The 21,878-nt window shown below is 43.1% G+C and overlaps 1 protein-coding gene across 1 annotated transcript; it reads right to left on the bottom strand.

The window, feature by feature from the left end:
* Positions 1-16,413: 16,413 nt before the first annotated feature.
* Positions 16,414-21,802, bottom strand: ids (iduronate 2-sulfatase). Its single transcript, XM_084667676.1, has 10 exons — positions 21,547-21,802; positions 21,338-21,474; positions 21,041-21,218; positions 20,688-20,776; positions 20,057-20,257; positions 19,708-19,878; positions 19,432-19,558; positions 18,326-18,499; positions 17,884-18,107; positions 16,414-17,434 (listed from the first exon to the last, which is right to left on the bottom strand). The coding sequence occupies exons 1-10, from the start codon at positions 21,617-21,619 to the stop codon at positions 17,108-17,110; spliced, it is 1,701 nt and encodes a 566-aa protein (XP_084523802.1). The 5' UTR covers positions 21,620-21,802; the 3' UTR covers positions 16,414-17,107.
* Positions 21,803-21,878: the final 76 nt, after the last annotated feature.

Here is a 21,878-nt window from a genome sequence, read left to right on the forward strand (position 1 = left end):
ACCTAATACAATGAGGTCATCAAACCAATTACATATTTTGGAGTGTCCCCAAAAAAATGAAAACGGAACAAACCAATATCTGACAAAAAAATTACTGGATTGTAAGAATCACTTGATGTTTGAATCATTAATCATTTTTACATGTAACGTTATTAGGTGTTGTTTTTTGGAACTGTGGAACTGTAGAGCAACCAACTACCCAAATGAAAATTCTAAATCTTTTAGATTAGTGGAAACGTGTACGAGGTCCTAGCCAAACTTAAATCACTTGGGGGGAAAACCATGAATGAGAAGCGATACAATGAAACTGAGGTTGTCCATGATGTGTCTCTGATTAGCATTTTTTTTAACAATCCAGTGTTATATCACAATCATGAATAGGTGTTGAAACAAAATAGAAGTGTTTATTGTCTTTATGCAAATTAACACTTACTGTCAAAATGTCCCAAACTGCCAGCCAGGGAGTTATCTAGCTTCTCCCAACTCTGTGTTTGTGTGTGTGTGTAACCATATGAGTCTGTGTTCACAGAAATGTGGGTTCTTGGCAGCTACTATGGTCATCAACTATCTCTTGGAGGGATCTCAAGAAATTGGCTTAATAAAATATTTATCAATACTAATATTTATCAATCAATGAGCCTCTAAATGGCTGAATGTTGACTGCAGCTACAAATTCAAGCTTGAGTTTATTAAGGCCTACAGTAATAGAAAACACTATTAATACATAATTAGTTGTAATTGTTTGAAACATTTAAACCTCAAAAATCTTGTGAATTTGTAAAAAAAAAAATGTTTTAGGCCATAGTGCAATTCTGGGAAAATCAAAGATCATAAGATTTCAAAAGAAAATGTTTCGGAATTAATTCAAAATGCCATTCATCTTCTCATTCCTCTTAGTGGTAGCCCAAAGTGCACAACTATGCTTGCATGCAGTGCACATTTTCAAAGGATGTATTTCCTTCAGGGTAATTATCTCCCACCTAACAGTAAGTGCCTGTGTTGAGGGCCGCTTTACCCTTTTGAAAAGTTTGAATCACCTATTGAAAATGTGTTTTTTGGACGTTGGTAGATGCAAGTTCTCTGGTCTAAGCCAAGGCTCCAACTTACATAGAAAGAAAAATTGACAAATTGGGTGTACGCTTAAACAAGATTTATTTATTGGCAGCAAGTCTTCCCATTACACACGGTCATGTCATTGAATAGGCGTGTTGCCCTGTCCCAGCATTCAGCCACAACAAGTATAATGACCAACGATCTCTTGCTAATGGCCAGCCCAGGCTCCCCCTTTCCCAATGTGCTATGACAAGAAACGATGGATATAACTGTCTGCTAACACCCACGAGACCACAACACACGGGTCAATTACAGACCCTCCCTGATTCATATAGCAGTTAGATAATTAGGCTAGCTATAGCTTGCTGCCTGCCACAACACATGTTGCGTGTGGTCCTTGTCAAACAACATGAATGCAAAATGTGGGTAGGGTAGCAGTGAAGATGAGGTGAGATTAGCATCGCTAGGACTGTGTAGTTATGGAAAGGCATCACAAATCACATGCTTATTATGGGGAATGCCTGCTTTGTCGTTGATTGAACGTAATTTCCATAAATTGATTAACTGAATAGACTGCTGTGGTGTGGAGTAGGAAACATAGAGCCCTGACCTGTTGACCCCTGGTTTATCAACTGCTGACATTCTGTACATCACAGTCAGCAGGTGGAACATGACATCATCATAAATAGGTCACACCCTCCTTCATCATATGTGTGTTTGTTTGAGCAATGTATCTTAACATGCATTAAGAAAATGCAGAACACGTATCATTCAAAGATCTATTATCTGTTTATAATGTACAGAATGATCCATAGTGTATGTTCTTCAGACCTGGGTCAAGTACTATATTGCACCTGTGCAGTGATACTACTGGAAGAGACCCAAAACTCGCAAATTGTGTGGTACACACAAGTCCAAGTCTTTCAATGCTTTCATATACTTAATACAGGTTTTATTTCAGCTGTTGATATGCACCATTGTACCAGAGTGGAAATAATACCATGACGCCTGGCCGAGCCAAAGCAGAATACATGCAAATTCAACTGTACAGTAGAGATGCAGTCAGTGTTTAAATTGAGGGGCCTGGGGGGGCTAGACCCCCGATTCTAGTTAGGGGAGCCCGATAAGGGACACATGTGATGGTGGGGGTCCTGTGGTATCAGTGATACCCACCACCTAACTCACCGTCTACCTTGGGGACCCACCCAAGATCAATTCGAACACTAATACAAGTAGCTACATTTTGTAAATATCAAGTCAATGGTCTTGACTTGACCCTACTGCAGAGCTGTGATTTTGCACACATCTTCAGCCTTCCATCTCTGACAGTGTCTTGTGTTCTCCAGGGGAATGTTATCCTCCTTAGGGACTGATTTAGGACCATAAATCCTTATCTTAACCGTGACAGTGGTTGGGGTCATACTGACATGATAGGAAGGTTGAGTTTGAATACTCCTGAAAAAGCATCCTTCCTTTTTCTGTGGAACACTCAGATTTAAGATACATCCTTAACCACATACATTTACTTTGTGCTTTTAGTAGGTACAACTCTTAAATAGTTGCAGGCAGTACGCAGAAAATGTGAACTGTTTTGGACATACCACTTTATCTTATCGTTGTGCCTTAAACTGGCGCACACCAATTTGCATCGGTTCTCTAATGTACTGTTGTCATAAAATAGCAAAAAAAATCATGCTGGCTTGAAACCTGCAATATTGCAACAGATGTACCAAATCATCTGGTCATTTCTGGCATACGCTATCATATGTATTATGTATTATAAGTAACATGATACATTTTTGTCTGACACAGTACATTGTAGGACAGTAGTGACTATTTTTGACATGGGGCTAATCTGAAAGCATGTGCCTCCTTCACAAAGTTGTGACTTATCCAAACGTTAGACCAGTTTTAGGAAAGAGACAGAGGAATGATACTTGTTGGGAGTATTTAAGCCAGCCGTGGGACCGTTGCTAAGGGGACAACAAGCTCTTTCCCTCCAAACTTCTTCCTGTGTGACCTCTGCATGTCAGAGTCCTTCCTAGGTCACCCATTGTGACTTGTCTCCCTATTCTGTCCACCACTTCCCTTTTGTGAAGAGAGACTATGAGGTTTGACTATGAGTCAAGTGTACAGTTTGAGTCAGCTATGGTACAATATGGGTTGTAACAGGAAAAAAAGGCATTTACGAAACATGGCTGTGCTTCCAGTAATGTAAAACAACAAACTGCAATTTACAGCCATACATTTTTCAAATTCTCTGAACATTTGGAGGAAACTGATTTGCTTTTGATACAGCTGTATTTCTGAAAGCGATATTCAATAATTCTGAGGTAGAACAGTACTTCAGTTGGCCAAATATTTTGTGGAACAAAAAAAGTTTGTAGAGTGATTTCCAAAGATCAATCTCCATTGTTTGAGCATTAGAACTGCTACAATGTTGTTTTAGACTGTACAATCATGGTTCGTTCTAGAAAAGTTTCAGATATGTTAAAAAACTGTGAAATTCAGCATTGTAAAATGAATTGTTTAAATGAATATCCAAAAGCAATGACTCAAATTAGCAAAGATAGACAACAATGCTAATAGCCATACGTTTACCGAAAGACAGTTCCTCGAGGCTCCAGCTTTATTGAAACGCTTCAACGCTACCTACCCATTCCTACACAATGTTGAAAGATATTAACTGCTATTGCATCGGGATAGAGCAGGGTATCCCCATAAGCAGCATTTTCTCTCAACAAATGTTTAAAATGGACAATGTTGTTAATTTAAAAAAAAAATGCTAAGATCTGCGAACAGATGTCTAACGATAGTTGGGGCATGCTGTAGATTTTTAGTTAGATTCATTTCTTTGTACCAAGCAGGGTAACTGTCATGCTATGGATTTATGAACGTATCATTGTAAAGATTCATGAACAATACGTTGTATGTATCAAAGAATCTTCCTGCCTGGTTAGCTTTGTATTTCAAATGTGTTGCACAAGTTCTGCCATTTTTTTATTCTCATTATTTTTGCCTATTGTATGGTTATTTTATAATAAAATTGTTATATGTAATGAACAAAAATCGAAGGATAGTTCTGTTGTTTTTAAATGTTTAATGTCTCTGTATAAAATAAAATACAAATGGTATGAAGTACACGCTTCTAACTCTGATTCATAATTGTAATCCAATTTTCGTAGTCACCATTTGTTTGCATGCATATTTTATTTTACAAAGCCAGCACCACTGTAGCCAAAAATACACTCATTTGATGAGCAACCCCTTCCAGTAACCTACACTTTACTATACTGGTAAGACTGTATGCAAGCACCTACTGTATTGTATTTTATGTATTTTATTTACATGTAGAATATGTATTCCTTGTTGTTAGAGTATGACCTCCCCGGACCTTAAGGATGTTCTCTTATTAAACTGATGGATTCAGGGGATCTGACACACACACACACACACACACACACACACACTCACATACACTTAAGGCCCTGTTGTATAATAAAGCCTTGTAATCACAGACATTAGACATTTCCATCTGAGTTAGCCTGTGGTCACTGCTCCTTATGTGACACCATTACAACCATCCTTATGGAGCCAATGGTCCCTTATTTATTCATCACAGGAACAATTTGCATGCTCCAGCAAGCCTTATTCATTTATGAGGTACCTCTAGCATTGGAAGGGCTTAGTGTGTGCGTGTGCGTGTGTGTGTATGTGTGCGTGCGTGTGTGGATGTAGGCTACTGTGTATCAGTATGTGCTTGGTAATCTTCAAGCTCCTCTAAGTGAAAGTCATTGGCGCCGGGACAGCTCTTCCACCTACTAAATAATTTCCCAAACGAGGTGGGAAGAAGCTTTTTATTTACTGTCGCTGTTTCCCAACAGTCTCTGGCACAGAGCCAAGCCACTGACAGCTAAGATTTATAGATTTAATTGCCTAAGGTAACCATGCAATAAAATCATCTCTAAGATAGATTCGTGTGGCATGGCGAGCCATCAAGGTAATTTTTCAACAGCTTCGGCTTCGATGTCTGCAGGTTACTCACGCAAATTGATAAGTCAACGCATATCATTAATGGAGTGACTCTAACCATTTGTGAAATGAAATGAGGGATATTTTCCTCAGGAAACTTGAGAGGAGACTCGGTACATGCTAAATGGCAGGTTGAACGATTGCACATATTATATGTAATTACGCCACCTTTAGAAGACTGAACAAATATGTGTGAAGTAGATCAGTTTGTTTCCCAACCGGGGGGACAAGTACTGTAGGCCAACCCTATATGGGAAGATTTTCAAAATAAAAAAATTAATAATAATAGGCCTATATACATATATTTAAATCTCATAGGCAAACATTTAATGAGGTCACTGGTGTGACATATTTTGTTTATTTTGAAGTTATGACCATTTAAAAAAATATTCATTTCCGGGTGCATCCCCCTGTTCTCCCCCACCAGTTTTCACTATGACTCACCATTTCATTTCAACTATAGGCAGCCAGGTAGCTTTGAGAAGAAGGAAGACTAGCGATGGACCACTTGCTGAAATGGCGCGCTGGATAGACTCAACCTCGAGAAAACCTTGACAACTGCTGTTGTCATGCTGCCCCCAAGACTGACCAAGATGAGTGAGAGACATGTTATTTGTTCATTTTTAGGGGAGGTGGTTTGGAAATATCCTTGTTATGAAGTAGCCTCGTTAAAAGCTTTATGACTAAGAGGTCCTTATTGTCTATGGTTACAAATTGGGATTGGTTGGAGTAATAGGCTACTTCAGTACATTTAGATTCTACCTTGGAATTAATTCACACATTTCTCTTTCTGAAGATTTCTTAAACCTTTGGGAACAGCTCATTTCATTGATTGAAAACGGCACTCTGAAAATGATGAGGTATATTCAAAGATTATATGCTTCCCCTATCTTTTCCAAAATTACCCTCCTGTGAGCTATTTTAGAACAATAGATCTTTATAACTTAAGTACTACTGTGAATCATGACTACACTTTGATTGTAACTATTCAACAGTTAAGATTAAGGAACCCACTTATATTTGCTGATGATATTTCCAAAGTGGTCGTTTTTGAATAGACAGTTTCTCTTGAACTCTTATCATTAGTTTGAATGTGATTTTTCATTCACGTCAGTTTATAGCGCAGTGGGGCTGGTGGTTCTTTGTCAACTTCCTAATTGAATGATTCTTGATTAAGAATATATTTCCTGGCGAGAGCGACACATCACATTTTTGCAGGGCTGTAATTGGCTGCTTGTTAGATGCCCACCTGCTCCTGAAGCGGAGACAACTCCATTTAATTCCCCTGTATCTCCATCTGACTGGCATGTTCTCCAAGCCCAGCAATCAGACTGATTGTCAAGCCTCTTTACCCGTGCAGGTTTCGTATTGGATGATAAAGTGTTTGTCCTATTAAGATCATCCATGTAAATATGCTAATGTATGTTGTCAGCTGAATTCTCGTTCCATTGCCAACACGCTTTATTTCTCCCAAGCTGCACACTAACAGGTGAGATAAGGCCATTGACTAAGACGATGTCTTGATGTCGAAGCTTGTCAGAGTGTGCCAGCTTCTGTGTCTTTATGTCCAACTTAATGATGGAAATGCTGTTTCTTTTATCGAAATATTTTCGTTTGCAGGCAAATGGGTTTCCCTATGATCCTTCTCATTGTCTCACACAGAATGAGATTTGTGTAAAATGATTTGAAAACAATTTGTAACCTTTTTAGATATTAAAAAAAAATCCATGCAAAGCCACCGTGTTGAAGTGAAAATGCTTAAATCCCTGGTTGCAGACCCGTGTTGAACAAGTATCTGTCTAGTAGTCCCCTTGCAAGATTTAGTTTTCCCAGTGGGAATGTCAGAATATTCCCCTGCCTGGTGTTTGGCTGCCCTGTGGAAACTGAGCTTGTCAGAAACCGTCTCCAGGAAGTGTTGCCATGCGCCCTGCCTAGCAGTCAGTCTGTCAGGCGCAGGGCCTGTCTTCATACATCACAGTGCTGCCGTGGTAACAACGAGCCGTTCGCGGAAATGGCGGTGGACTGTTTTTTATCACCCTGCTCTCCGTTTGACGAAGACCAGCTTTCTACTCGAACCTTACCACAACACACACACACACACACACACACACACTAGGAATCACAGCCACCATATGTGACAGTGTCTGCCCAGGCTTTCCGGGGTTGTAATAAGAATTTATTTTCTCTTTTCCTCCTCGGCACGATAGGAGCACCAGATTGGGAGGAAGCAGATGATGTATGAGCCTTCGCTTGTTATTTATTGGCCAAACTATTCCAGATGTGGAGACATCATTTATGTCTCAGCCAATCAAACCCTCTGGTGCAACCTCCATTTGTACCCCCCCCCCCACCCCCCCTGCAACACAGATTCCATAATTAGAGTTTGTTCAGTTCTTGAATGCTGATGGCCCTGTCTGAAGAATCAACAGACTACGTACTGGCCTTACCAGACGTGTGTAGGTGGTGGAACCACATCAGCTATCTGGAGTTATTGGAGATAAAAAGATATTGGAACAGATGCTGTTCACAAATCAGAAGTGATGCAGTTGACCCCCTGAAAAGCCCTCTACTTTCTTTCGGGCTGCTGAGGGAGAGGTTGACCTTTAACCCCCCCTCTCACACAACACTGCTACACTGCTTCCGCTGGAGTCTCAGTGTTGTGGTGATTGATAGGTCCATGTCGAGATGAAGGGCGTTGCGATAAACAGCTGGGGTGCAGCGAGTGAGGTCTGGCTTGGAGGGGGGGGGTGTAGACATAGACACACAGAGGCAGGCAGACAGACAGACAGACAGACAGGGAAGCTGGGAGACAGGCAAGGAGGCCGGGAAACTGGGAAACAGAGAGCCAGGCAGGGGAAAAACATGCATGCAGACAGGTAAGCAGTCTAACTAAAGAGTAACAGTCAGGAATGAAGAAAGACAAGCATAGGCAGACAGACAGTTGACAGACACATACTGTATATACCTGATTTATTTGATTGTATTGTTCAATAAATCTTCCACACAAGTGAAAGATCAAAAACGTCTTTCACTTCACTGTTTTATCTTTGTTTGACTGGGGCCTTACTCCAACATAAACATGTTCTAGGCTCTTTTCTGAGAACAGGGAAACATTTTTGCCTTTTTTCTACATAAATAAAGAGATCACCTTTGCTGTTGCTTTCGCCAATGTCAATATATTTTTCTGTCAATTGGAGAAAAAAGAAAACCTGATCAAATTCAGGCTTTAAATTACCACCAAAGAAGAGCCTTTTTACTTGAGTTCAGTGACAAAGCCGCAAGCCATGAAAACTAAGGTTAACTGAGATTTCTGATGTAGGGGGTCGAAGACTCTGAAATTCCTCCCTGTAACACAGCTGAGCTAAAAAGTGATTAGACTACGGTGTTTCACCTTTTTGGCGCCCTGTGGGTAAACTGACAATAAATATCACACTAGGCTAGCCAGCTATTGCATTAAGTTGCTTCTTTGTTCTCTCTGACAAACTCACCCATTAGAAACCTTAAGGCAGACATCCATGTTTACACATTCCCATGGCAACAACACTTCCAGATTCTCACTTGTTGTCAACAAAGCATACAGTAGAGTCATTGTTGAATCAACAGGTGGAACAGTTTTTTCTGGATGTGTATAGAATTGGCTCAAGCAGAGCATTTAAGCACATCTAAGTTTTTTTTTTTTATCAATCTGACTTGCTATCATGATAGGACACGTGATGAAACACATGTTTGTGAGGAACTTGGATTCAACGTCTTGTGTGATGTGATGGTTGTCATGGGCCACAGTGCCCAAAACTAAGTGTTCAGACAGGCCTTCACCAAAATACTCTGAATTTGGCAATTGAAGACATACTGTGCACTGTAGGAATATGATATCACAGATAGTAATTCTCTGCAAATTTCAAATGTTTTGAATTTTCCTCAATAAAAGCATAGTCTGGGAATTGCCTTTTTGCTGTTGAACACGCAAAGTTGCAAGTGCTAACTGGTGTAGAGAGGAGAACGGCCAAGGTCAAGGTTTTTTCCGGTAGACTCGCAGCAAAGCTGAATTTCCTTGAGCTAATACACGAGGAACCTCAAATGGATTCTTTGATCAAAGAGGCATCAGAGGTGGGGAAATGTTCCCTTTTTGATCAAAGTGACCTGTGCAGGTCATTCAGACGGTCTCAGTTGCCCTATTGCGCATACTGCATCCTTCCTTGTAAGCGTGTGGATGTGTGTGTGTGTGTGATTGTTTCCTTAAACCCATCTCCTCTGTAAGCCACCTGCCCTAAGGGAAAAACGGGCAGGACAAACTGACTCGCCCCCCAAGGAGGAAGTCTCCGAAAAAACGATTAATCAGACCGTCCAATCTTCTTCAGAGGGACCCAGATGATATGGAGCTGGGAGGTTGTCGGGGGGGATCCTGGTGGGCCCGTGTAATGGAAACAAATGAAGAAGTATGAGGACTGAGACAAACCCACATCAGTCTCTGTCTGCTCCCTAGAGACGCACACGCCGCCTTGATGCGGCTAATCAATCTTAGGGAGAAAAGCGCAGACACCGTCACTGTCGCACGCACACGCATGCACACATATTCCTCTCTGTCGTGACAGCATTGCCGTGCCATTCACGATGACTCTCATGCAAACCTTTCAGACCCTCCTCTCCTCCTGACTCTCCGTCCTCTCTCCTGTGTCCCCTCTTTCACTGTTTGGCCAGCAAATGCTCATCTTTCTATATTCAGAGGATAGTTATGTGTGCCGTTCTTTATATATACACACAGTACATCACAATTTGTCACCAAATACAAGCCCATTTGTATCAGTTCATAAATTCACGTGTCAGTCATAGTTCCACCTGACTGCAATATCTCAACGCAGGTCTGATTGAATTCTCTCCTCAGACTGTAAGAAATATTATTATTATTAGTCTCTAAAACCTTCCGTAATTTGTTCACTCATAATTATCATCTTACCCCCTCCGAGGTACTCTCCAGATAAAGACCGTTTTTGATTGAGGCTGTGCACTTAATTAGACTCAAATCCCATTGAGAAATAATGAAATTGCAAATATATCCTCCCCCCCTCCCATCAACTCCCTGTTAAGTGCTGCTGCTTTGGTGGTGTTACTCACGCACATCATCAGACATGCAGGGTCTCGCTGCTCCAAAAAAAAAGAAAAATAATGATATAGCTTTCTGAGGCATTGCCATGGAAACGCCTCGTATCCTCAGTGTTCTGTAGCTAGTTTGGGGAGAAGGCAGTGTTTGTGTGTGTGTGTGTGTGTGTGTGTGTGTGTGTGTGTGTGTGTGTGTGTGTGGATGCGTGTAGCAAGGACAGTCAATATTCTCTCCTGTTCTACCGCCAACTGTCTGACCTGCTGCCTTCAACCCCCCAACCCGCACTCTGTCTCCCCTCAAGGCAAGACTCTCTAAACGATTCATCATCTCAAGATGGAGTGGAATGGAGTGCACGTGTGCGTTGAAGCCAGACTCTTTAGATCCACAGTAGGCCTATTATACACAATAGTGGTTTAGTAGGGACTACACTTGCAAACATGCAGCAGGGGGATCAGGGGAATGGCTCGACATCAGAGGTGACAGTGTTGAGGTGCTGTTTGGATGGCGGGTGGGAATGTGCTGCAGGATGATTCGACTCCACAACCCGGCTCCCGGTGGCCCTCCCTGATGGTACTCATTTAGCAGGCCCTAATGAAACTTCACTCCCTTCGCAGCATTCAGGCTCCCTCTCTGTGCCACACACGGGAGAAACACACACACACGCACTAGACACAAATCTGTTTAAGATTAGGTCAAACTAATGTGTGTGAGTTGTTTATTGTGGTGCGTTTGTGTGTTTTTGTCTCTCTCTGTCTCTCCCTCTCTCTCTCTCTCTCTCTACCTGCTGAGGAAGTGACAGCTAGTAATTAGAAGACAGTAAGTGGCTGAGGAGCCAGAGGAAATGATTGACAGGTGAGTTTCTACACCAGGGAAAAGAGATTGTACTGGTGTATGTGTGTGTATGATTGACAGGTTAGCCCCAACCAACCGGAGGAGGAGATGGACGGCCCCCACACACAGGAGAGCCACACCAGCCTGCAGCAATTCTCCAAACAACAACATGTCAAACACACAAGCTGGAGGCACCGTGGGAGCTAGATAGGTGTGTGTGTGCGTGTGTGTGTGTGTGCGCACAGGCGTGGGTGAATGTGTACATGCAGGCACAATCAGGCATTGTATGTGTACACAATGGTCATTTGTGTAGCTTATTGTGTTCATCACAATACTCTTTAATGTTGATGATTGGCTATTCATTACTTTTCAGATCACTTTGATCGAGTTGAATTAGTGGGATGAATCTCAGTGATCATTATACCGTGTTCTAGCCCAGAGATCACATTTCAACATGAGATTTCCATCAGAGGTTTCCATAAAAAATCTACTCCACTAACCCTAAATGTCAACACAATCACTCCTCTCACATCATGACAACAGATACACATGCCTGCATGAGGCAACAGCACTTAGTATAAAAACTGCAGGAGTTTCATAAATATTAAAGTTTGGGGCCATTACAAGAATATTCAGATGTCATTTTGATCTTAATATCAAACCCCCTTTCCTTTGAGCTATTCCTCAACCGATTTGGACACCAAACTAAAATGGGATTTGTTAAGAAAACTCATACTTCTGCTTTATTTACATTATGAAAACAACTGCCCAGTGTCCATGAATCATAACCTAAAAATGTCACTTTTTAAACTCCAGTAGGCTGTTCAGACAAGCTTTGATGAAGAAGACATAAAAGGATAAAGATGAAGAAACCAAAACTGTCTTAACATTCCAACTACGCGGATCGAGTGAGCGGTAATTAGTATAATTTCTCCTATGTGATGTGCGAATTAAATATGGACAAAAAGCAGAGATCCTCTCACCACTCGTCAGAGACCGACCTTTGATAGACTGGTTGGTTCCAAGAAAATCCTGCATTGGTTTAAATTGGATTGGCTTAGCTTGGATTGGCATAAATTTCTGTTAAAATTTGTTCAAGAGAAGGTTCAGATTTACCGACCTCTAGTTACAGTCGCTGTCTAACCTATTGAAAGGCATACGGAGGAAAATACGCTGCTAATAGTCACAAGGCCTATATATTTTTTTTTTAATAAATCAACTGGACCCGGGAAAAGAGGTTTGACCCCGTCAGTCTCTCAGCCCCAACATCCAAGCTACTTCACAGCAGTTTGGAATGGATTGTTTTTTCAGGGGTCATTTGCATTTTTATTGCCTGGTGGTGTGACGATTGCTTGCGTTAGGCCTATGCGAGACCGGGACAGCGACAAGAGAGCGGAGGACATATTCAGGTTGTAAATCGTCTTGTTGTGAGTTCAGACCTCGGCTTTCTTTACATCTTAAAAGTTGTTTTGGTGAAAGTATGATGCTAGCTGGCCCTAGCTTCTGTAAAATAAAACATTTTGGAGCAAGTTATCCCTGCAGGTGGAAGTGTTGAATGAAGACTTAAACAAAGGCAAAGCCATTAGTTCTCCCAACCAGTAATTAGTCAAGGTCAAATTATTAGAATTCCTTCCTAAAGTTTAGTCCAGTACAATCGTCATCCGTGTGGACGACGCCACTTGTGGACGCGGGCTCTGTAGTTTACATAATTTTCTAGCCTTTTGGTGCCAAGGGATGGCAAATGGATGGTAAAAGTAAACAGTCTGATTGTCTTTCTGGAATCTATAACAAAATCCTGTCCAGATCAGCAGTGTTCCTGGACTGTTTGAGGTATTTCTTTGCCATTTGTAGGTATTCAAATCAGAAAAAAAGTCCTTTGTGATGTGTTTTTATAAACAACTGCTCAATTACCGTAATCTTTTATGGATTATGGCAAGGTTTTGTTGTGTTGCTGCCAGTCACGGAAGACATCGCCCTAACCATCACTAATCAGTCACAGTAACCTTTTCTTTTCCCCCATCTCTGCTGAATGGAGATAATCTTTCTCCCCTCCCGACAAGTGTTATCTAATATACCTAACAGGGAAAGAACACAGTGCACCTCTTATCTGGCCTAATGTGATTATGACTTGGCTGTTCGCTTGTAACACTGTATATCGCCATCCCAGACCGTTTACTACGTCTGATTCAGAGTTTAGATGTTAGCCTACATTGCGGTATGAAACGTTTTTATTCCACGGATTAGAAAAGACATATTTATGCCTGCCAGAATGCTAATGAGCTAGCCAATTAATGAGCTTCTATCAGTCTTGACTCTCTTTGCTTGAGGCTATGACATTTATCACAGCCTGCAAATTGATATAAACATTCTACTATCCCCATTAGAGTGTTATTTTCCTCAACAATAATTGTGCATTGTATAAATAATATTTTTGTAGCCTTGTCTCTGTTCAATAATATATTGGATGGTCGTCCCTTGATGATAAGTGCTCTGCTTTGCTGCAAAATAAATGACGCGTTTCCACCAATTACATCAGGGCTGCGCATGTGTCTGCGTATGTGCGTGTGTGAAGCTGTGCTGTAATTCTACGCGTTTCACTACTGCAAAACCCTTTTTAATTGGATGTTTAGGACTTTTCGGCGTCTTTGTGCTCTAAAGCGGTCTGATATATGGCTGTTTCATCTCGGCTAATGTGGCAGAGTGCTTTAAGGAATCTAACAATACTCCCTGGAGACTCATCTCCCCCTCGTTCCACTGCTTCCTATCACTATTATCATTAACCGCCTGTGTTTTCACACACGGCCAAGGAGGTGGCGTCCTCGCTCTAAACTCTAATTCCCAGAGGTCATTAGTAGGACTGTGTGTGGCTCCGTCGCCCCAAGCCTCCTGCCTGGGCCGCCCCGACTTGGTGGTACGCCGTAGACAGATGGCTGTGTGTGGTAGAAGATGACAGGCCGTCACAGCAGATGGCTGTGTGAAAGACACGGAGCCCCACGACCAGGCTTAGAGGAGGAGGGGGAGAAGAAAGGAGAGGGCTAAGGAATGGGTGGAGAAATAGAGATGGGGACGGAGCGGAGAAAAGAGGAGGGAAGGATACTGTCGGTGCAGGGGGAGGACTGGGGAGGGCTGGGGAGGATGGGAGGGGAAACAGGTGGAGAGAGAGGAGGGTTGGAGCGCAAGAGATGGATGGAGCGGAGAGTTTGAAAGAGAAAGAGAGGTGGAGGGAGTGGACTAAAGAGTATGGAAGTGGCGCTGGAGTGGGATGAGGGGAAAGGATCGGCGAGAGGGGTGTAGAGGAGAGAGAAGAAGAGGAGACGGTGGGAGAGGAAGCCACCGGCCTCCCCACACAGTGGGATGTTTTTGTGACGGTAAGTCAACGTTGTGTTTGACCCAGCTGTGTGATAACACGCTTCCTGCCAAGGTGGACCACGTCTCTGACTGCGAGTGTCCTTCTAACACTCACACCATCAGCCTGGGCTACACTGACTGACTGTAAGTATGACAGACTGTTAACATGATAGCAGGCCTCCGTGGGGACAGTCAGCGTGTGGGTGGGGGAGGGAGGGAGGGAGGGAGGGGGAATGGATGGATGAAAGTTAAGAGTGGTGGTCAGGGGCAATGGGCAGTGACATGGGAAGATTCCAGGGTAATATAAGGATGGAGGGGGCCCAGTCCCTGTGCTGGCACCTCTCCCTCACTGGGCCAGATGGACGGCCATCAGATCCCGGGCAGAGCGGATGCCTCCCTGTCACACACCCGCTGTGCGCATGCCTCCCCGCCATCTCAGCTCTCCAAGCCATTACCTGACCCCCACCCCACCCCCCCATCCTGCACACAGCCCATAACCTGCCCCCAGGGGGGTTAGCATACAGGGTTTATAAAATGATTTGGTCCGCACTCGTGTTCAAAACAAAAGTGTGCCCTTGCCTCTGTACCCAAACCCCATAGCCAGCCGCAGCCAAGCTCACCCCAAGCTCCATACCTCTACTCATGCTCTCCTTCTGCCTCATACACCAGGTCCACACAGCCTCGCCCCATCTCCTGCCCACCACCCAGAAGGCACCATGCCAACGGCAGGGTATAGCTCAGTGGTGAGAACACGAGTGCAGATCAAGGGATTGCAGGTTTTAATCCATCCCTATGCTGTATATTGATTTGGATAAAAGCATCTGCTCAATGAATACATGCCCGTAACCAACCCCATACCTCAGCTTCTCTATATCACAGACATCTGCACCTTGATTTCCCTGAACAAACTGGACCACTTCTATAAAAACCTCCCACTGTGTTGATCTAACTCCAGGCTGATAGAATATCCAAATGTCTCACGATCCACACTCATACTCGACACCCACACGCATCTCATCCCACTCTGCAGTTACTAGATCAATATGAATCATCTAAAGCAGTGATCCCTGACCACGCGCATTGATCCCCGATCCTTAATCAAATTTTGGTTTTACATGCTGAACACACATCGTCCATCATGTTTAGGTCACATTGTCTTTCAGTTAATGTTTGTCTACTTAAGGGTAATTACATTGGCGATGCGCGAAGGAACCAATATTTGCTTGAAACAAGGTTTTATCTGAAAGGGCCAGCAGGTAAATAGAGAGACACGTGTCCTTTCCTATCAAGCCAAAGTGGAAAGATGAGGACCTTGTAGTTTAGATAGTTGCTTGGATAGTAGATGCCACTGTATGAATGCACATATTGTAATTGAAAAAAGTTAGCATTCATTTAATTAGTGTGATTTTGTAACAGCCATCAAACGTTATCTCAGTTTAGATTTTTCAGTGCATTCCCTCCCGAACACTTGTCATATTATGACAACGCTTCCTGGCTGGATACAATTTGACTAACGAGATAACTTTTTCCAAGCTGATTTTTCAAACGGCAAGGACTGGGAATTCCAAAACTGCTAATGCAAAGTTTGAAAGCACAGACGCAATCCTGCTTTGGCGAGAGCAATTAAAATATCAGCTTCAATCAGTTGGTGGATCCATCTCCCACTGTCCTGACCTTGCTTTCGAAAAAGAAAAAACACAAAAAAAGGTAGTGGAATTTTCCGGCCCAGCTGGCAGCCAAGTCTGTCTATCGGCCCTGAATACATTGGAGCTCCCCAAGGATCTACCTCGCCATCCACTGCTGCTGCCTGAAAAATAGGCTACATTCCACAAAGTCTGTGTGAGCAAAAGTGAGAAAGAGCATGTATCTGAGAGATGGAAAGAAAACCTGTCGAACGAAGGACAATTCCTTTAATGAAACTTAAGATGATCATCTTCATAGTCCACTTACACCATGACTACCAGACAGCCACTAATTCAGTTATGAAAAGCTGTGTGTGTGTGTGTACGCACATGTCTGAGTGTGGATGTGGAATGAGGGGCACATTAAACTTTGTGCTGCTACCCAATATATTTATTTGAACTGGACACATCCAAAACTATATTAACAAAAGATATGTTTTTACAGAGAAAATCAATATGTCAACCATGACTAGTCCTATCCTTTGAATATTATTTGTCTTATTCTACACTCCACGATGCATATAGTTTCCTTTTTTGTTTTACAGTACATTCAATACTATTTCTGCATCAAATCTGGCAGAAACGTATGTGCATTATTGAACAACTGTTACAAAGCTTCAGTGAAGCTCAACCTGAGGCCAAGGACCTCCCTTGAAACAAAAAAAACATTGCTACACACACACACTCCATTTGTACAGTTGAAACTACAGCTCATCCTTGCAAAAAATAGAGCAATTTGTTTTGAGTAAATGCCGTTACACAGACCAAGTTTAATTCCCTTAATGAGTCTGAACTCATTCAGAAAGTGTTTGTATGCTCTACATGTTCCATTTCCTATCTCTCTCACACACACTGGGACTGCGTTTAAAATCCCTCCCACTGGCGGTAAACTAGGAGGACTCAACTGGCATCAGCATGACTGTAGGAGGCTGTTCGGTAGTGGCTCCATCCTCCTCACACAGCAAACCCTTCTAGAACGACCCTTGTTGTTGAGCAGATTCTCAGTAGATCTCATTTGGGATTCTGTTGGGCACCCCTGTTGTTGTAGTCTTCAGTGTGCGGGCTACAGTGATGTCATGCCGGCTTTCATCTCTGCGGTGATGTAGAGGAGCTGCTGTCGAAGATTTGAACGCCAGTCAGGCTGGTGAGGATGAGGATGGAAGTAGCTCATCTTCCTCAGCAGCGTGGCGTGATGCGTGGCATTGTACAAGTTGTTGTCCTCACCGGGGTCGTCCTCCAGCATGTATAGCTCGCCGGCGTGTACGTCCGACATGTTGGCCTGGAAGGAGGCGGGGTCAAAGGTCACCCATAGGGTGTAGCGATAATCCCAGGAGCGCATGGAGTAGCCCATGACCCGGATGTCCTTCAGGTCTGGAAGGTCGGAGTTCACCTGGAAAACAGCAAGTACACAAATCGAACAGGGTTCTTGGAGGTGAGATGTTACCCTTTGAATTCTTGAGAAATTAAGATTTCCTTTCCACTCCTTAAATGTATCTAATGATATCTAACATGATCAGATAGGTGTGAACATGTGGTTCTCTAGCCAGCTGTTCCCTGATCTACTTTGATCAGATCAAGGAGTTATTTTTGGAAGGTAGAATATCAGGCTGCAGTTTGGAAAGTTCCAATGGAGTGTAATTTCATGTAAAGTATGTGTTAGTTGAGCTTGCTAGTTGTGCTAGGCCCAGATTTCTGAACACAAGTTAAGCTTGGAGTAGGACTCTGAAGCATCTTCAATTGTATTTATTTAGTCTAGCCCAAGGTTTAAACTCAGGAAAACAAAGTATCTTGTTTCTTTCAAGGTAAACTATGACTTGTAGAGTAAGTTAGGTATCGTACCTGGGGCGTGTTGGAGGGGCGGGGGTACTGGCTGAAGGCGATAGCTTCTGAGTCCCTCCCTCTTTCCCGCCGGCCAAAGTTGTAAGCCAGGTTGCTCCCCTCAGTGCACAGCTGCACCTTGAAGGAGACGTCAGGGCAGGGGTGAGGTGCTCGCAGCCCAGCCAGGTAGGACACCGTAGGGAACACATCCACCAGCTCCACCACATTCCTCACCACACTCCCCGCTAGCACCAGGGAGGGAAGGACAGAACGTTACAGAAATGGTGTCATGAAGCTGATGATCATCGTCACAATCCAGAGGGTAGATATATCCATTCACACTCATTTGGGATGAGATTTAGTGGGTAGACACATTCAGAGATTCTTAGTACTGACCTATATGACCAGGAAGCCATCCAATCACTGTTTTATTTTTCTTTTTTCTGAATTGGACATTAGGTACCTTTGAAGACCTCCCCCGATTGGTTGAAGACGTCTATGAAGGGGAAGTTCTTTCCTGCTTCTGGCCAACCAAACTCTGTCGTCAAGTCGGGTACGTAGAACATCAGAGGAACGCGTGTGGCTACTTCAAAGTTGCTGTACTTGGCCCACTCCCCGTGTTCACCGAGAGACCAGCCTGAGGAAAAAAACCCAACATTTTTGTTTCCGTGTGACGGAAAATAAATTATTGAACTGCACCCGCTAATGATTTGGCGTGAAATTTACTATAAACCTGATTTAAATTTCTGTTTATTTTATATAATGTTCATGCGACCAAAAATATTATATTATTTTCCTTTTGTACCACATGTTTATACATTGTGAGTGTGATTATTTAAAGTAACCATTAAAATGAGCCAATCCATCTATCAAATATAAACCAAGCTGAAGAAATATTCAATCGGTTGGCGTCAAGTAAACCAATATTTGATTAGGGTATGAGTCCTTCAAGTGAAGACTCAGTCAAATCAAAACTGCAAAGGGAGATTTATGATGAAATCACACTGCCATCAAGTGGCCTAAATGAGAAATGCATGCAAAATGACAAAGTAGTGTGAGGCTGAATTAGGCTCTTCCGTCATTTATCCATCCCTTCCCTTGTAACAAAAATCAAGGGTCTGTTTAATCACTACAGACTGACAGGACCTCACTTGACGTTCCTATCTAAAACTAAACGTGTATAACCCAATAGACAATTTAGTGGAAATGGCATGGTGTACTGTGATTGAAGTAAAATGCATAAGTACTGAACAAAGACATCAAATAAATAACTGTATAATCAATCTCGAAAAAAGAATTTACATAGTGAAGCTGGCTTAACTACATGGCCCATACTGTAGCATGTTAAAGACAAACCATAATATCACAATAAATATAAAATGTAGCTATTAAACCTCTGGATTGTGAATATAATGGAAATATTAAAGCTAGATTTTGGATATTGTATGGCTGTAGAATTCTAGAAACATGAATAGATGTTAAAATGTGAACAGAATATAGATGTTAATACTCCAGAATTAGACAAAAAATGTAGATATTGAAACTGTAGCATGTGGGCTGTATACTGACCGTGGTCGGAGCTGAAGACCACCAGGGTCTGATCAGCTAAACCCAGCTCATCGAGGGCGCTCAGCAGGCGGCCCACCTGGGTGTCGATGTATGACACGGCCGCAAAGTAGTGCTGCCGAATCTTCAGCTTCAACACACACACACACAAACCCACAGTTACACAAGACCACGGAAAAATAAATGATTTTCACATTCACAATTCAACCCGTATCCATCGAAGCAATTCTGAAAATCCACGTCAGTCGGAGAAAACGCCAGTGAGTGTCCCTGTCGAACCTGGAAGTCTTGGGGGATGGGTCCGTAGGGGAAGCTGGTGTTAAGGTCCCGGACATCCTCTCTCCTCCTCAGGTCCATCCAGGGGTTGTAGGCCACGCTCGGGAGGCCCGGCGGCACGTATGGGTCTGGGGCCAGGGTCATCTTCTCGAGGGGATACAGCCTTAGGTACTCCTGAAGGGTACGATGGACACAGACACACAAACCCCTGTCAAGTTGTGTCTCATAAGCTGTCACACACACACACCCGTCAGACTGATCGCACGCGTCTGCTTCCTTCAAAAATGAGCGGCTGGGTTCTGGTGCTTTCATCAGGGGAGGTGGTGTGTTCTGGACAGTTACCCCGGCCTACCTGAGGTATCCTGAAGGGGATGTGGGGTTTGTGGAAGCCCACGGCCAGGAAGAAGGCGTCGCCGGCCCGGGCGGCAACCTCCAGCAGCCTGGTGGCTTCCTTCGTGCTCTCCAGGTCTGGCAGCGTGGCCAGGGGCATCTGGCTCACGTTCACAGCGCACAGCAGGTTCTCGTGAAGCTTGCCATCACTGCCCCTGCACATCTGCAACAGGGAGGCAGGAGGCTTAAGCCACATCTGTACCTCTGACACACCTGGCTCCAGGTTAACACTCGGACTAACACACTCAGTCTGCATTGCATCACAAGCGAAGGGCGTGTGCTTGTTTTTGATACGACAACATCTTTTTGATGAGTGCCCCTTACCTTTATGACAAACTATTTAGGTCAATACAGAGGACAGTCATGACACTATGATAACATCTTATTAGGTCTAGGAATACTGACTAGATGGAAGTTGTGAGAAGGGAATGAGGATGTATCCATGAAACAGGAAGGGACTAGAGAATGGAGTGAGTCAGGTTAAACTAGGACAAGGGAATCAATGAGAGGGTGGGTCAACGTGTCTGAGAGGTGACAGGAGGGCCAGGAAAACTAGAGCTGGACAGCACAACAACAGATTGACAGACACTGACCTTTTCCTTTTCGTAGGCGAAAGAGGCAGGATGATAGGGGGGTACAGACCAGCTGTAGGGGTAATCATCTGTGTGGTTGGAGGCTATTCCTTCAGAACAAAACACACAGACCACATAGTGCTATATTAATTACAAGGTCAAACAGAAACTCCAGAATGGCTTAAGCTTCACTGAAATTCTTGGTGGCTATATTGCGGGAGGAATGTTGTTTAAAGCAATGCACCCCCAATTAAGTGGTCCATTTAACACATGAGACAACAAGGAACTGTAAAAACAAAACATAATAATTATAGGAAATGTGAATCATGTTAATAAAGTATAATACCAAGTTACATATTGGCCAGTCATCTTACCAGGGTGAAAAACCTTGCCAACCGACATGGTTGTGTATCCCCGAGATTTGAAGTACTGAGGCAGAGTTGTGTAGTTTCCCGCGTGGACTCTCCAATAAGAATTGAAGTCATACAATCTCGTTGTGTCTGGTCTGCGACTGGTCAACATTGACGTCCTACTTGGTCCACACACTGCTTGCTGTAAATGGAACAGCAGGTCAAGTACACACAGGAGGCTAACACGGAGGTTCCCCAACCGATTTCCAGACAGGAACAGATGGCGACATATTTTGATTAACTTACAGTCTGTCCATTTACCTGTGCGTATGCTTGCAGAAAAACTTTGCTTTTGGAAGCAAGTTGATCAATATTTGGCGACTTCACAATTGGGTCTCCGTAACACCCCAAAGTTGGCCTCATGTCGTCCGCCATAATAAATAAAACATTGAGTTTGTCTAGATGAGAAAAACATAGTTATGTTTGTTCAACTTCATTTAACAGTTTTGTCTCATGGTCAGTGATCTTACCTTTAGCATCAAACGCAGGTGCACAGATAAGAAAACTTAAAGCGCCAAGCCAGGTATGGAAAAATAGTAACATTGCTGGGCACCAGATGTTCCGAATTAGAATGATGGAACGCTATGTATCTTGTGCATTATGTAATACAATTATGCATGATTTGGCAGCAATATTACTAATCACTTTTCCACAGTCGGCTTCTGTCAAAAACAAGGCAACGTCTCTTCTTCTAATCTAATGCAATAACTTCCTGACAGAGAAGCTCCTCCCCCTTGTTGTAATTTGATTGGCTTTTGGAAAACCATGAAACGCGACGCACCACCCCACAAGATTAAAGATC

The sequence above is a fragment of the Hypomesus nipponensis genome, chromosome 1 (genome assembly GCF_054491055.1).
Source record: "Hypomesus nipponensis isolate SF chromosome 1, ASM5449105v1, whole genome shotgun sequence".
NCBI classification, from domain to species: Eukaryota; Metazoa; Chordata; class Actinopteri; order Osmeriformes; family Osmeridae; genus Hypomesus; species Hypomesus nipponensis.